At 51.8% G+C, this 13,128-nt stretch overlaps 1 protein-coding gene across 1 annotated transcript in view; it reads right to left on the reverse strand.

Annotated features, from left to right (window-relative positions):
• Positions 1-13,128, reverse strand: part of LOC138297428 (cysteine-rich venom protein-like) — a 641,907-nt gene that overhangs the window by 173,087 nt on the left and 455,692 nt on the right. The window contains exon 5 of the mRNA XM_069236788.1: positions 8,025-8,167. Within this exon, the coding sequence (XP_069092889.1) occupies positions 8,025-8,167 (143 nt within the window). The remainder of the gene's footprint in view (positions 1-8,024; positions 8,168-13,128) is intronic.

Below are 13,128 nucleotides of genomic sequence, written 5' to 3' on the forward strand. Positions count from 1 at the left end.
CAACAAGAATACGCCCACACTATCACAACCCACGAATCAACACGGCAGTCTTTCAACCACGGAAATCCATTGGCGGTACACACTGCCGTGCTCAAAATACACACACATTTACAAAACACAATCACATTGGACAATTCAAAAGACACACACCTGATACACAACACACACTACACCCACATACCCACACCACTATAAAACACACACCCACATTACCCACAACCCCTTAAAATGACAATTTTGTAAAGAAGCACAGAGAGGGAATAGCCAACACTACACCAGCATCCCCAAGCACACCCCACCATCACTCATACAACATCCACGCACCTCATACAACACACACCAACACAACATTTCACATAGCACAACAAACATCACCTCACACATCACCCACACCACATCATGGCACCTCAAAGACACCCCAGGTTTTCTGAGGAGGAGCTCAGGGTCATGGTAGAGGAAATCATCGGAGTAGAGCCACAGCTTTTCGGATCACAGGTGCAGCAGACGTCCATTGCTAGGAAGATGGAGCTATGGCGGAGAATCGTCGACAGGGTCAACGCAGTGGGACAGCACCCCAGAACATAGGATCACATCAGGAAGAGGTGGAATGACCTACGGGGGAAGGTGCGTTCTGTGGTATCCAGACACCAGATTGCTGTACAGAGGTCTGGTGGTGGACCCCACCTCCTCCCCCACAACTAACAACATGGGAGGAGCAAGTCTTGGCAATACTGCATCCTGAGGGCCTTGCAGGAGTAGCCGGAGGAATGGACTCTGGTAAGTCAAACCTTAATTACCATATCCTCCCACCTGCATGCCATCACATAACTCCACCCTCCCCCCTTCACTCCAACACCTCAGCTATGCCCCACCATCACAACCCAGCCATCCCAATACCAAGCCCTGCATTCAACACCAAAGCATGGACACCCATTGCCAAAGCATGTCCAGTATAGACACCCACACAGTCCCTAAAACATTAATCACACAATGGCAAACACAACAAGGCAAGCACAGGAGTAGAGGGTAACTCACCCAATGCACAAGATGGGACACACAGATACTAAAACTATGTAGTTACACCCCAACAGGACCCATATGCAAAGTCACCGGACAGGAGGTGCCAGACATATCCAGTCCCCCCACAGAAGACGCCCACAGTGATGACAGCAGCTCTGCACGCCTGGATCTGGATGCCCGGCCCATCAGGGACCTCTGGACAGTTGGTTTCCCTGCCACAGTCACAAGCCACCACAGAGCCTCCCCCCTCAGGAGACACCACCACAGCAACCACCCAGCGGGCCCATCCCTCTGTCCCCAGGACACGTCAATCAGCAGTGTGTCCACCACTACAGGGACCCCAGGCAAACCCACCAACGCCAGACAATCAGGGACCTGGGGTCAGTGGGCACACGGTTCAGGGGACAGAGGCACAGGATAACAGGGAAGCTGGGAGGACTGCTGTGTGACGGGGGAGGACAGGCCCAGGGAACCCACTCTCCACGAGGCACTCTCCAACATCATGGGAGCATACCATCATTCCCAGGAGACCATGGACACAGTACTGGCCAAGTTTCAGGAGACCCAGCGGCTGCAGGAGGAACACTACCTGGGGATCAGGGAGGACTTGAAGTCCATCAACACCACCCTGGTCACCTTTACAGGGGTGCTGGCAAACCTGGCCAACACCATGAGGGACACAGTGGCACATGAACGGGCTACTGACACTAGCCTGAACGATGAACAGCCCTCCACCTCCGCCGGTGCTAGTGGACAGGAGGCCCCGCCACAGGAACAACAGGCCACAAGCATCCACCCCCTGCAGAAGCAGAAACCACCCGGCAAATGGTCCCTGAGATCCGGGACAAAGACAGAGAACATTACCAAGACCCCCACCAGGACATAACACTGATTGTCACCCTTCTGTCCCACTTTGTCACCCTGCCCACCTTAAACTGCTTTGATGATTTGGCACACCTTCTTCTGTGAGTAGTATAGGGAGCCACCTGTCAGATGGAGGCACCGGAATCTGGCCTTCAGGAGGCCAAAGGTGCGTTACATTATCCTCCTAGTTCGCCCATGTGCTGCATTGTAGCGTTCCTCTGCCCTTGTCCTGGGATTCCTCACTGGGGTCAGTAGCCATGACAGGTTGGGGTAACCAGAGTCACCTGCAAATAGCGAGGGACAACTGTTAGACATCCCCCAACCATTAGGGGCTTCTCCCATACCCAGACACTTATTTAAACTGTGTGGGGAGCTTGGCCTCACCAATCAGCCACACACGGTGCCTCTGGAGTTGGCACATCACATAAGGGATGCTGCTATTCCTCAAAATGTAGGCGTCATGCACTGATCCAGGAAACTTGGCATTCACATGGGAGATGTACTGGTCTGCCAAACACACCATCTGCACATTCATAGAATGGTAGCTTTTGCGGTTTCTGTAAACCTGTTCATTCCTGCGGTGGGGGACAAATGCCACATGTGTACCATCAATGGCACCAATAATGTTGGGGATATGTCCCAGGGCATAGAAGTCACCTTTCACTGTGGGCAAATCCTCCACCTGAGGGAACACGATGTAGCTGCGCATGTGTTTCAGCAGGGCAGATAACACTCTGGACAACACGTTAGAGAACATTGGCTGTGACAGCTCTGATGCCATCGCCACTGTTGTTTGAAAGGAGCCACTTGCCAGGAAATGGAGCACTGACAGGACCTGCACTAGAGGGAAAATTCCTGTAAGATGGTGGATAGCTGACATCAAGTCAGGCTCCAACTGGGCAAACAGTTCCTGGATTGTGGCACGATCAAGTCTGTAAGTGATAATGATGTGTCTGTCTTCCATTGTCGACAGGTCCACCAGGAGTCTGTACACTGGAGGATGTCGGCATCTCATCACCTGCCCCAGCGGACATGCCCTATGGAGGAGAAGGGTGAGCAGAGGTTCATACACCACATAGGTTTCACAAGGCTGTTTAGCACAATCGTTAAATAATCTTTGTGTGCCTTTGTCTGTCCGTACTCCTGGCCAAAAGTGCTGTGACACAGTTAGGTGCCCTGCCATGTGGCCACATGAAATGGTGGCTGCCTGACCTGTAAGGAGGGACAAGGGGAAATGAGGTAACTGCACTGGCTTGGTGCAGCATCACGGTAGGCAGTCGAAGACTGCTGCGCAATTCAGCATCATTGGGCCCTATGGGTTCCAGGAGCCAATGACAATATGACCTGGGTCTGGAAGCGACAATGGCTACAGTGTCTGGGGAAAGGGCCCCTGCCTTCACTGCGGAGGAGTTGGACAAACTGGTGGATGGGGTCCTCCCCAAGTACACCGTACTCTACGGTCCTCCAGACAAACAGGTGAGTAAACTGTGTGCATGGCGGATGGCACATGATTGTATGGAGGGTTGTGGATGGGAGAGACGGGGGGGCACAGGCCAGCATGTGAGGATGGTGATTGTATGTTTTTCTGGGCCAGGGTGGGAGGTTTGTGGCCAATGAGTGAGAAGAACTGGATGGGGGAGTAACATCCATTTTTACTTCACTATTCCTATAGGTCAGCGCCCACCAGAAGAAGGGTATTTGGCATGCCATTGCCAAGGAAGAGCGGACCCTGGGGGTCTACCATAGATGGACAACCACTGCCAGAAAAGATGGGAGGACCTGCGTCGCTGGAGCAAGAAGAGGGTGGAGGCCCAGCTGGGGATGGCCTCCCAACGTGGAAGGGGTGCCCATCGCACCATGACCCCCCTGATGTACCGGATCCTGGCAGTGGCATATCCTGAGTTGGATGGGCGCTTGAGGGCATCACAGCAGCCACAAGGGGGAGAGTACAGTCTCATTCAGCTGACTCAGCTCGCTTGACGAGGTGTCTGGGTGGGGGAGGTGGGCTGTGGGTTCCCCTAGGCCAGGGCAGACGCGCCAAGGTACATCCATTGTTTAGCAGGCTCAGAGCCACTCCAACCCCAAAGGTAGTTGTTTCCCTCTACACCTAATCAGACTCCTCTGTGTTCCAGCTGTGCAAGAAATGGGTCTAGGCAGAGTCCCCCATGGGCGTGTGCTTTTTCCCTGCATTGTTAGTGCATGTGCTAGTGCATAGGGCTGCTCTCTGTGTGTTGTGTCCGCCAACGGTAGTGGTGTTTCAGGCATTGACCATGTGTCTCTTGTGTCTTTCCCCCCTTTTTGTTTTGTCACCCTGTCCTTGTGTGCATTAGCATCATCTGGCGGAGGAGCATTGGCACCGGAGCAGGAGGGAGCTGCAAGCCACATGGCCCTGGAGGGTGAATTAACGGAGTCTGAAGGCACCAGTGGAACGGAGGGCGTGGGGAGCTCCACGAAGAGGACAGGAGCAGACACCAGCGACAGTGACTCCTCCTCTGATGGGAGCTCCCTTGCGGTGGCGGGCACCTCTGTTCACACCGCAACAACAGGTACAACTGCCACCCCCCTACCAGCACCACCCTCCCAGCAGCCTCTCATCGAGTTTCCTGTGCCGGCTCACCCAGGAGGGTGGGCATCTCCTTCGCTCAAGGCACCTCAGGCCCTGCCCCAGTCAGCCCTGCTGCCCTCAGTGAGGAGGCTATTGACCTCCTGAGATCCCTCACTGTTGTGCAATCAACCATTTTGAATGCCATCCAGGGTATCGAAAGGCATTTGCAGCAAAGAAATGCATACCTGGAGGGCATTCATTCTGGCGTGGCGGCCCAACAGAGAGCATTTCAGGCTCTGGCCTCAGCACTGATGTCAGCCATTGTCCCTGTGTCCAGCCTCCCCCTCCAACATCCACTACCCAGACCCAATCCCCTCTACCTCAGCCTATCCCAAGCACACCTTCAGACCAGCATGCACACTTTTTAACACACAAGAGGGGACATGGCAAACATAAGCACCACACATCCCGCAGGCACTCACACCAGACCCATGCAGACACACCAACATCCACTGCCTCCTATGTGTCCCCCTCCTCCACGTCCTCCTCCTCCCTCCCTGTCTCGTCTTCACTCACACCTGCATGCACTTCATCCTCAGCCACTACCTCCATCACCAGCACGACCATCACCACACACCGCTCACATGCACTTACCACCCCCACTACCATGCACACATCCCCTGTGTCCTCTCCCTGTGTGTCTGTGAGCCCTCCTCCAAAAGTACACAAACGCAGATACACATCCACCCAACAGCCATCCACCTCACAACAGCCTCCAGCCCATACGCCTTCACCCAAATTAAGCAGATGTACACCTCCTACAACCACTACCACTTCTTCCACTCCCAAACCCCCTCCATCTTCCCGTCCCAGTGTGTCTAAAAAAACATTTCCTGGCTAACATTGACCTCTTCCCTACACCTCCCCCTCGTCCTTGCCCTAGGGCCAGGATGTCCAGGTCCCAGCCCAGCACCTCAGCCACCAAATCCTCCAGCACTGTGGTCTCAGCTAGTCCGGCCAAATAGCGGACGGCACCGATCAGGGCTGCCAGTGTGCCACCTAGCAAGGCCAAGGATCAGCCCATTCTGCCACCTGCCGAGGGGAAGAAGGTGCCCACATGCCGCAGGGAAAAGCCGCTCCAACCACCCAGCAAGGCCTCCTCCAAGCCAAAAGGGGACAGTGCGAAGGGACCAGAAGCGACATCCAATGTGGGGTAGGGACACAAGGCTAAGGGGAAGTCAGGACAAGGCACGGATCATCCAGCTGAGGGACTACAGTCCCCAGCATCATCCCCAGTGGGCAGCCATCCGAGGCTGCAGGAGACTGTGGATGTGCAGGGATTGTGTCTCCCTCCACAGGTGTTGACACAATCACCACTGGCAGCATCTCCGCCACAGACACTGCCGCAACCACCGCCACCAGCCCCACAACGTGCTCAGACAGTGCCACCACAGCCGACATGGCTAACATTACCAGTGGACAGCCGTCCGAGGCTGCTGGAGTTGTCCTTGACCCTGCACAATGTACATGAGGCACGACACCCAGCACTGTTTGTACTCGTGGCACACACATCGAGTTGAGGTAATGGGACTTGCCACACTGCATTAGAAGCACTCTGGGCACCAAGCCCACCCCATAACCAAAAACATCCACAACCCCAGTCCTTGGCAGGATGAAGCACTCTGGGCACCAAGCCCCCTCTAGAACCAGTGGACAAAAACATCCACAGCCCCAGTCGTTGGCAGGATGAAGCACTCTGGGCACCAAGCCCCCTCCAGAACCAGTGGAGAAAAAAATCCACTCACACAGTCCTTGGCAGGATGAAGCACTCTGGGCACCAAACCCCCTCCAGAACCAGTGGAGAAAAACATCCACAACCCCAGTCCTTGGCAGGATGAAGCACTCTGGGCACCAAGCCCCCTCCAGAACCAGTGGAACATGTCAACAACTTGATAGACTGTGGCTTTGCACTCCCCAGGATAAAGCAGTGGGCAACCCACCCACTTGAGAGACTTGAGAGACTGTGGCTTTGCACTCCCCAGGACCAATCAGTGGGCAACCCACCCACTTGAGAGACTTGAGAGACTGTGGCTTTGCACTCCCCAGGATAAAGCAATGGGCAACACACCCACTTGAGAGACTTGGGAGACTGTGGCTTTGCACTCCCCAGGATAAAACAGTGGGCAACCCACCCACTTGAGAGACTTGAGAGACTGTGGCTTTGCACTCCCCGGGACCAAACAGTGGGCATGGAGCCCCCTCGTGGAGCAGTGGCATCGTCTGTTCATCCGGCTGAGGTGCCCCTCCTCCCTCTCCCCCCGAGGTGCCTGTTTATTTTTGATCTGATGCCCCAGCAGTGTTCTCTCCGTTTCGAGTCAGGTATCATGTGTGGGCTTCATCCATGCATTTTGGGACCACTGGTCCACGGACAATGATTGGAACACAATCTGAACTTGTGTAGTTGTTGTACATATTTGTATATACTGATGATTTAAAGTTATCATGGCCGATCTGATTTTTTGATGATTACACTCATAACAATCATTTCATTTTGTCCTTGCGTTCTTCCAGGAGGTGACGGGGTGTAAATGTCTTGTTGCTGCATGTATTTGTGTGTATGTTATTGTGGGTGAGGGTGGGGGTGGGTTGTTGCGTGTTGCGTGTGTGTGTGTCACTCTCTTTTTCCTCCCCCTCCCCAGTGTGTTAGGTGCAGTACTCACTGTGGTTATCGCCGGCGTCTTTGCTGCTCTTGGTAGAAGAGGAGGTAAACCAACATGGGAAGGACCTGTAACTCGGGCTCCATGGCGTCCTAGTTCCTCGTTGGGTATCGAGGCGTGAGTGGTTTCCCGTCTGTGTACTGTTTCCACCGTGTTTTGATGACGTTGGTACTGCCTCGGAAAAGCTGGCGGATAGGCCTGTTGTAATACAGTGGGCGGTACATTGCCTTCCGCCTGTCTTTTGGCAGTTACCGCCATGGTGTTTGTTTGTACCGCCGTGGCGGTCCGAGTGTTAAAGTGGCTGTCTATATTGGTGGTTTCCGCCATGGTCGTGATTCCATTGTTTTTACCGCCAGCCTGTTGGCAGTATTACCGCCACTTTAACACTGACCGCCAGGGTTGTAATGAGGGCCATAATGCATGAAGCATGCATAATGTGGCACAAGGGGTTGCAAAGTGGCACAATGCATGCTCTGTGCCACTGTGTTAATATGGTGCTGTGAAAATTGCCTCCTTGAACCACATTAGCATAAAAAACCTGATACTATTGTGGGATATATAAATAATACAAATAAAAAGACATTAATAAAGTGATTACAAAACCTTTATTGCATATTGTAATTAAAAATACATGGACATGTGCAGCTCTCCGATCCTAGCAAATATTTTGCATCTGCTAGTAAGATAGCTCAGTGAGTTAAATGATTGCTTCTAACATTTAGAGAATTAGAAGTCACTGTTCAATAGAGGTAAGGTCAACTTGAACTTCCTTCCATCAATATCTCCTTTAAATGACTTATAGGAATACCTAGCCTTCACTATGATTAGAAACAACAGATCTCTACAACAACACATGTAAATGCAGAATGTTTCCCTACCTGCGTGTAATGACCAACAGCGTACCAGGGTCCGGTCAATGTACCATAGGTAAATTTTTCAACTTCTTTATGCCAGGACATAATAGCTGTAGTCCAGTTGGTTGCACGGTTTGAAGAAAATATATTCTCTCCACAACCTGATGCTGAAAAACACAAAATGTTAGTTTTACCTAAAGAAGGCATGCTCGTTTACCTGTTTAAGTGCATACTTAATGGATCTTTTGGTGAGATAGTTCTGTTTCTATTTTGGGGTGCAGTTCTCATTAATACTCCAGTGAGCTATCTACTGGTAGCTTTGCTTGAAATTAGCCATGCACGAATTATCCCTGTCTTATATTTTTTGTGGTGTCGTCTGATGGGCAAGAGCTATAACACAAGAATTTCATCCTTTCCATCAGTTTGGCATATTTGGCTTTGCTGAGAGCACTGTGCCTATTGTGGGGTTCAATTTGAATCTGTTCTCAAAATCATGGATATTTGCTAGCTTGCTCATGATTCTTAAGAACAGAGGCTGTGGACCAGAAAACATTTTGAGACATGTACCTCTAACACCCCATTACCTACTCCCCTTCATGGTGTTGCCTGTAGCACTGAAATATTGCCATATGGCATTGCTTATGGAAGCTGTGATTGTACAAATGAATAAATGTATATTGTTCATAATTCATTAATCTGCTAGAACTAGGCCTGCGCCTAATTTCTATTACGCCAGTGTAATCACAGTAATTTCGATAAATTGGCATTGCTCTTTGATGTGGAATTATTGATAGTTACATGATTACTCCTGTTCGCATAATTTTGGGGGAAAAATCCTACAGCAGGAGCACATTTATTGCAAGAGATTGGGTAGTGGCTAATCACGTTTTGTTGTATTTAGCCAAATTTATCACAACTCTATCTTGTGCCCTATGTGTTGTGGGCTTTACTCATCAAGCTCATGTCTCCTTTCCCTTGAGGCTCCTTTCTGTTTCGAGCACTCCGAATAATCCTTTCCTTGTGGTGATTCATGTCTCAAGCACTTCATTGTTCCCCTCCCAGGAAGCTTCAATCATTGACCCTCCTGTTCTGTTGCTAAATACGTTTAGTCCGTTTTTCACCTGCACATTATCACAATTCTTTTTGGGATAAGATACACTATCCACTGTGACCCATTGAACTGTACCGTCATTTACTTGGAGAATGTTAGAAATGGGGTCTTTGGTTGGCAATCAGGTTACCCCCTGTCCAAGCAAGGACCCTCACTCTAGTAAGGGTAAGTCACACACAATCCAAATTATCCTGCGCCCACCCTCTATTACCTTAGCACTGAGTAGCCACGCTTAACTTAGAAGGCAATGTATAAAGTATTTGTGCAATAAATCATACAATAACACCATATAGCACTACAAAAATACGCCACACAGTGTTTAGAAAAATATATAATATTTATCTGGATAAATGCAGGTCAAAACGATTATAAATGCAATAAGTAAATGTTGAGATATCACGGAAAAGTGATATAAAGGCAGTCATTACAACATTGGGGGTAAAAGCCGCTTACCGCCGTGCAGAAGACTGCCAACACACCGCCGCAGCCGCGGAATTCTGCCACAGCGATTATGACCCACATCTCGGAACCCGCCAAAATTCAGACACCCACACAAGTCCGCCACATCAAAGGTCAGTGATAAACTGGCGATAACAAAACCTCCACCGTCACGCCAACAGAAATACGCCCACACTATCACGACACACGAATCCACGCGGCGGTCTTTCAACCGCGGTATTCCATTGGCGGTACATACCGCCGCGCTCAAAATACACACACTTCTACAAAACGTCCCCACATTGGACGATTCAAAATACACACACCTGAGACACATACAGACACCACTCCCACACACCTATTACAATATAAAAAACGCCCCCACATCACCCACAAACCCCCACGCCAAAAAATTCAGAAAGAAGGCCAGAGAGAGACACCACCAGCAAGTACAACAGCATCCACAGGCACATAACACCATCACCCACACAACTTCCACGGACCCCACACAACACACCACTACATATCACCACACTTATCACCACACACTCCACCCCACACATCACCTACACCACCCCATGGCACGTCAAAGACACCCCAGGTTCTCGGAGGAGGAGCTCAGGGTCATGGTGGAGGAAATCGAACGGGTAGAGCCATAGCTATTCGGAGCACAGGTGCAGCACACCTCAATTGCAAGGAAGATGAAGCTATGGCGAAGAATAGTGGACAGGGTCAACGCAGTGGGACAGCACCCAAGAAATCGGGATGACATCAGGAAAAGGTGGAACGACTTACGGGGGAAGGTGCGTTCCGTGGTCTCAAGACATCACCTGGCGGTTCAGCGGCCTGGCGGCGGACCCCCACCTCCTCCCCCACAAATAACAACATGGGAGGAGCAGGTCTTGGCGATTCTGCATCCTGAGGGCCTCGCAAGAGTAGTTGGAGGAATGGACTCTGGTAAGTCAAAGCTTTACTATTACATCCCCCACCCTACCTGCATGCTATCACATACCCCCACCCTCGCCCTCACCCCCATCACTCCAACTCCTCACAAATGTCCCAATATCACAAATCACCCATCCCAACACCAAGCCCTGTATGCAACACCAAAGCATGGACACCCATCACCAAAGCATGCCCACTGCACAAACCCATACACCCCCTAAACCATTATAACAGAAGGTCCCACACAAGAATGGAAGCACTGGGGTACAGGGTGACCCACCCATTGCACACCATGGCACACACAGATGCAATAATCATGACTTTCCACCCCTGCAGGACCCCTACCCAACGTCATCAGACAGGAGGGTCCAGACATGTCCACTCCACCCACAGAAGAGGCCTACAGTGATGACAGCAGCTCTGTCCAACTGGATCTAGATGACCAGCCCGGACCATCGGGGACCTCTGGACAGTCGGTTCCCCTCACACAGGCACAGGCCACCACAGACCTTCCCCTATCTGGAAACACCAGCACAGCAACCACCCAGCGGGCCCATACCACTTCCCCAGGACACGTCAATCAGCTGTGTGTCCACCACTACAGGGAACCCAGGATAACCCACCACACCAACAACAACAGGGACCTGGGGGCAGTGGCAGTGGGCACACGGTCCAGGGGACGGAGGCCCAGGAACACAGGGGAACTGGGAGGGCTGCCATGCGACAGGGGGCGGACAGGCCAAGGGAACCCACTCTCCACGAGGCCCTCCCAGGAGACGATGGCAACGGTACTGGCCAAGTTTCAGAAGACCCAGCGCATGCAGGAGGAACAGTATATGGGCTTCAGGGAGGAACTCAGAACCATCAGCTCCACCCTGGGCACCATCGTAGGGGTGCTGAAGGAAGTACTCAACACCATGAGGGACACCGTGGCACTACAAGGGGCCCCTGACACTAGCATGGATGATGAACTGCCCACCACCTCCGCCGGCGCTAGTGGACAGGACGCCCCGCCACAGGACCACCACACCAGCACCCCATCCCCTGCAGATGGAGAACCACCCCACAAACGGTCCCTGAGATCCAGGAACAAGACAGAGAACAATGCCAAGACCCCCGCCAAGAAATGAGACCACCCTGATTGTCATCCTACTGTCCCACTTTGTCACCCTGTCCATAATTAAACTGCCCCAGCTCCACTTCCTCTGCCCATATGTGCAATGCACTTGTGAGACTAATAGACTGGACTCTGCCATGGACACTTCTCCGCCATCACCACTCACCATTTAACTTCCCCCTCCAATATTTTGCATTTAAATAAACACACCTAAAGCACAAAATTATCTGGAGTCTGTCTGTGATTTTGAAATAGTGTATTTGCAATTACAGTGACAAAATGTTTTTGAAACAGTAATGTCAACATACCTATGTCACACAGCTCTAGTCCATGAGGAATTTGAGCAGATGTCACACAGTGGGACCCACATCTGTGAAATCGTAAGGGAAAGTGACAACTCAGTGACCATACACTGGGTGAAAATGACAGACAGGAGAGAGGTAGTAGTGTAAAAGTACATGTAGAAGGCAGGATTGTATTCTTATCTGTGTTTCACTGGAAATATTGCTGGCTCACTGAGTCCCTGTTCTGCATGTCTTCTTCCTCTGCTTCATCCTCATCACTGTCCACAGGCTCGACAGCTGCCACAACACTGCCATCTGGACCATCCTCCTGCAGAAAAGGCACCTGTCCTCTGCCTTTGCCCCTTGCACGCTCACCCAGGAGGGTGGGCATCACCTTCGCCCCAGGCACCTCAGCCCCTGCCCCTGTCACCCCTGCTGCCCTCAGTGAGGAGGCCATTGACCTCCTCAGGTCCCTCACTGTTGGGCAGTCTACCATTTTGAATGCCATCCAGGGTGTAGAAAGGCAGTTGCAAAAAACTAATGCATTCCTGGAGGGCATTCATTCTGGTCAGATGGCCCTTCACCAAGCTTTTCAAACTCTGTCCTCAGCACTGATGGCAGCCATTGTCCCCGTCTCTAGCCTCCCCCTCCAACTTCCTCCACCCAGACCCAATCCCCTGTACCTCTGCCTATCCCAAGCACACCATCAGACCAGCCTGCACACACCTCACCAAACAAGGGAAGCTCAGGCAAACATAAGCACCACACATCCCACAGGCACTCACGCAAGCAACACACACATTCAGACACACCAACATCCACTGCCTCCACTGTGTCCCCCTCCTCGTCATCTCCCTCCTCCCTCCCAGTCTCGTCTACACTCACACCTGCATGCACTACCTCTACAGCCACTGCGTCCCTCACCAGCACACCCACCAGCACAACCCGCTCACGTTCAGTCACCACCCCACTACCATTCACACGTCCCCTGTGTCCTCTCCCAGTGTGTCTGTGACGCCCCTCCCAAGGTACAGAAACGCAGCCACACACCCACCCAACAGCCACCCACCTCACGACAGCCTCCAGCGCATGCACCTGCACCCAAAATCACCAAACGTACACCTCCTACTACCACCACCTCTTCCTCCACTCCCAAACCCCCTCCAGCTACCCATCCCAGTGTGTCCAAGAAACTTTCCCTGTCCACCCTTGACCTCTTTCCCACACTTCCCC

This window comes from Pleurodeles waltl, chromosome 5 (genome assembly GCF_031143425.1).
Source record: "Pleurodeles waltl isolate 20211129_DDA chromosome 5, aPleWal1.hap1.20221129, whole genome shotgun sequence".
Taxonomy (NCBI): Eukaryota; Metazoa; Chordata; class Amphibia; order Caudata; family Salamandridae; genus Pleurodeles; species Pleurodeles waltl.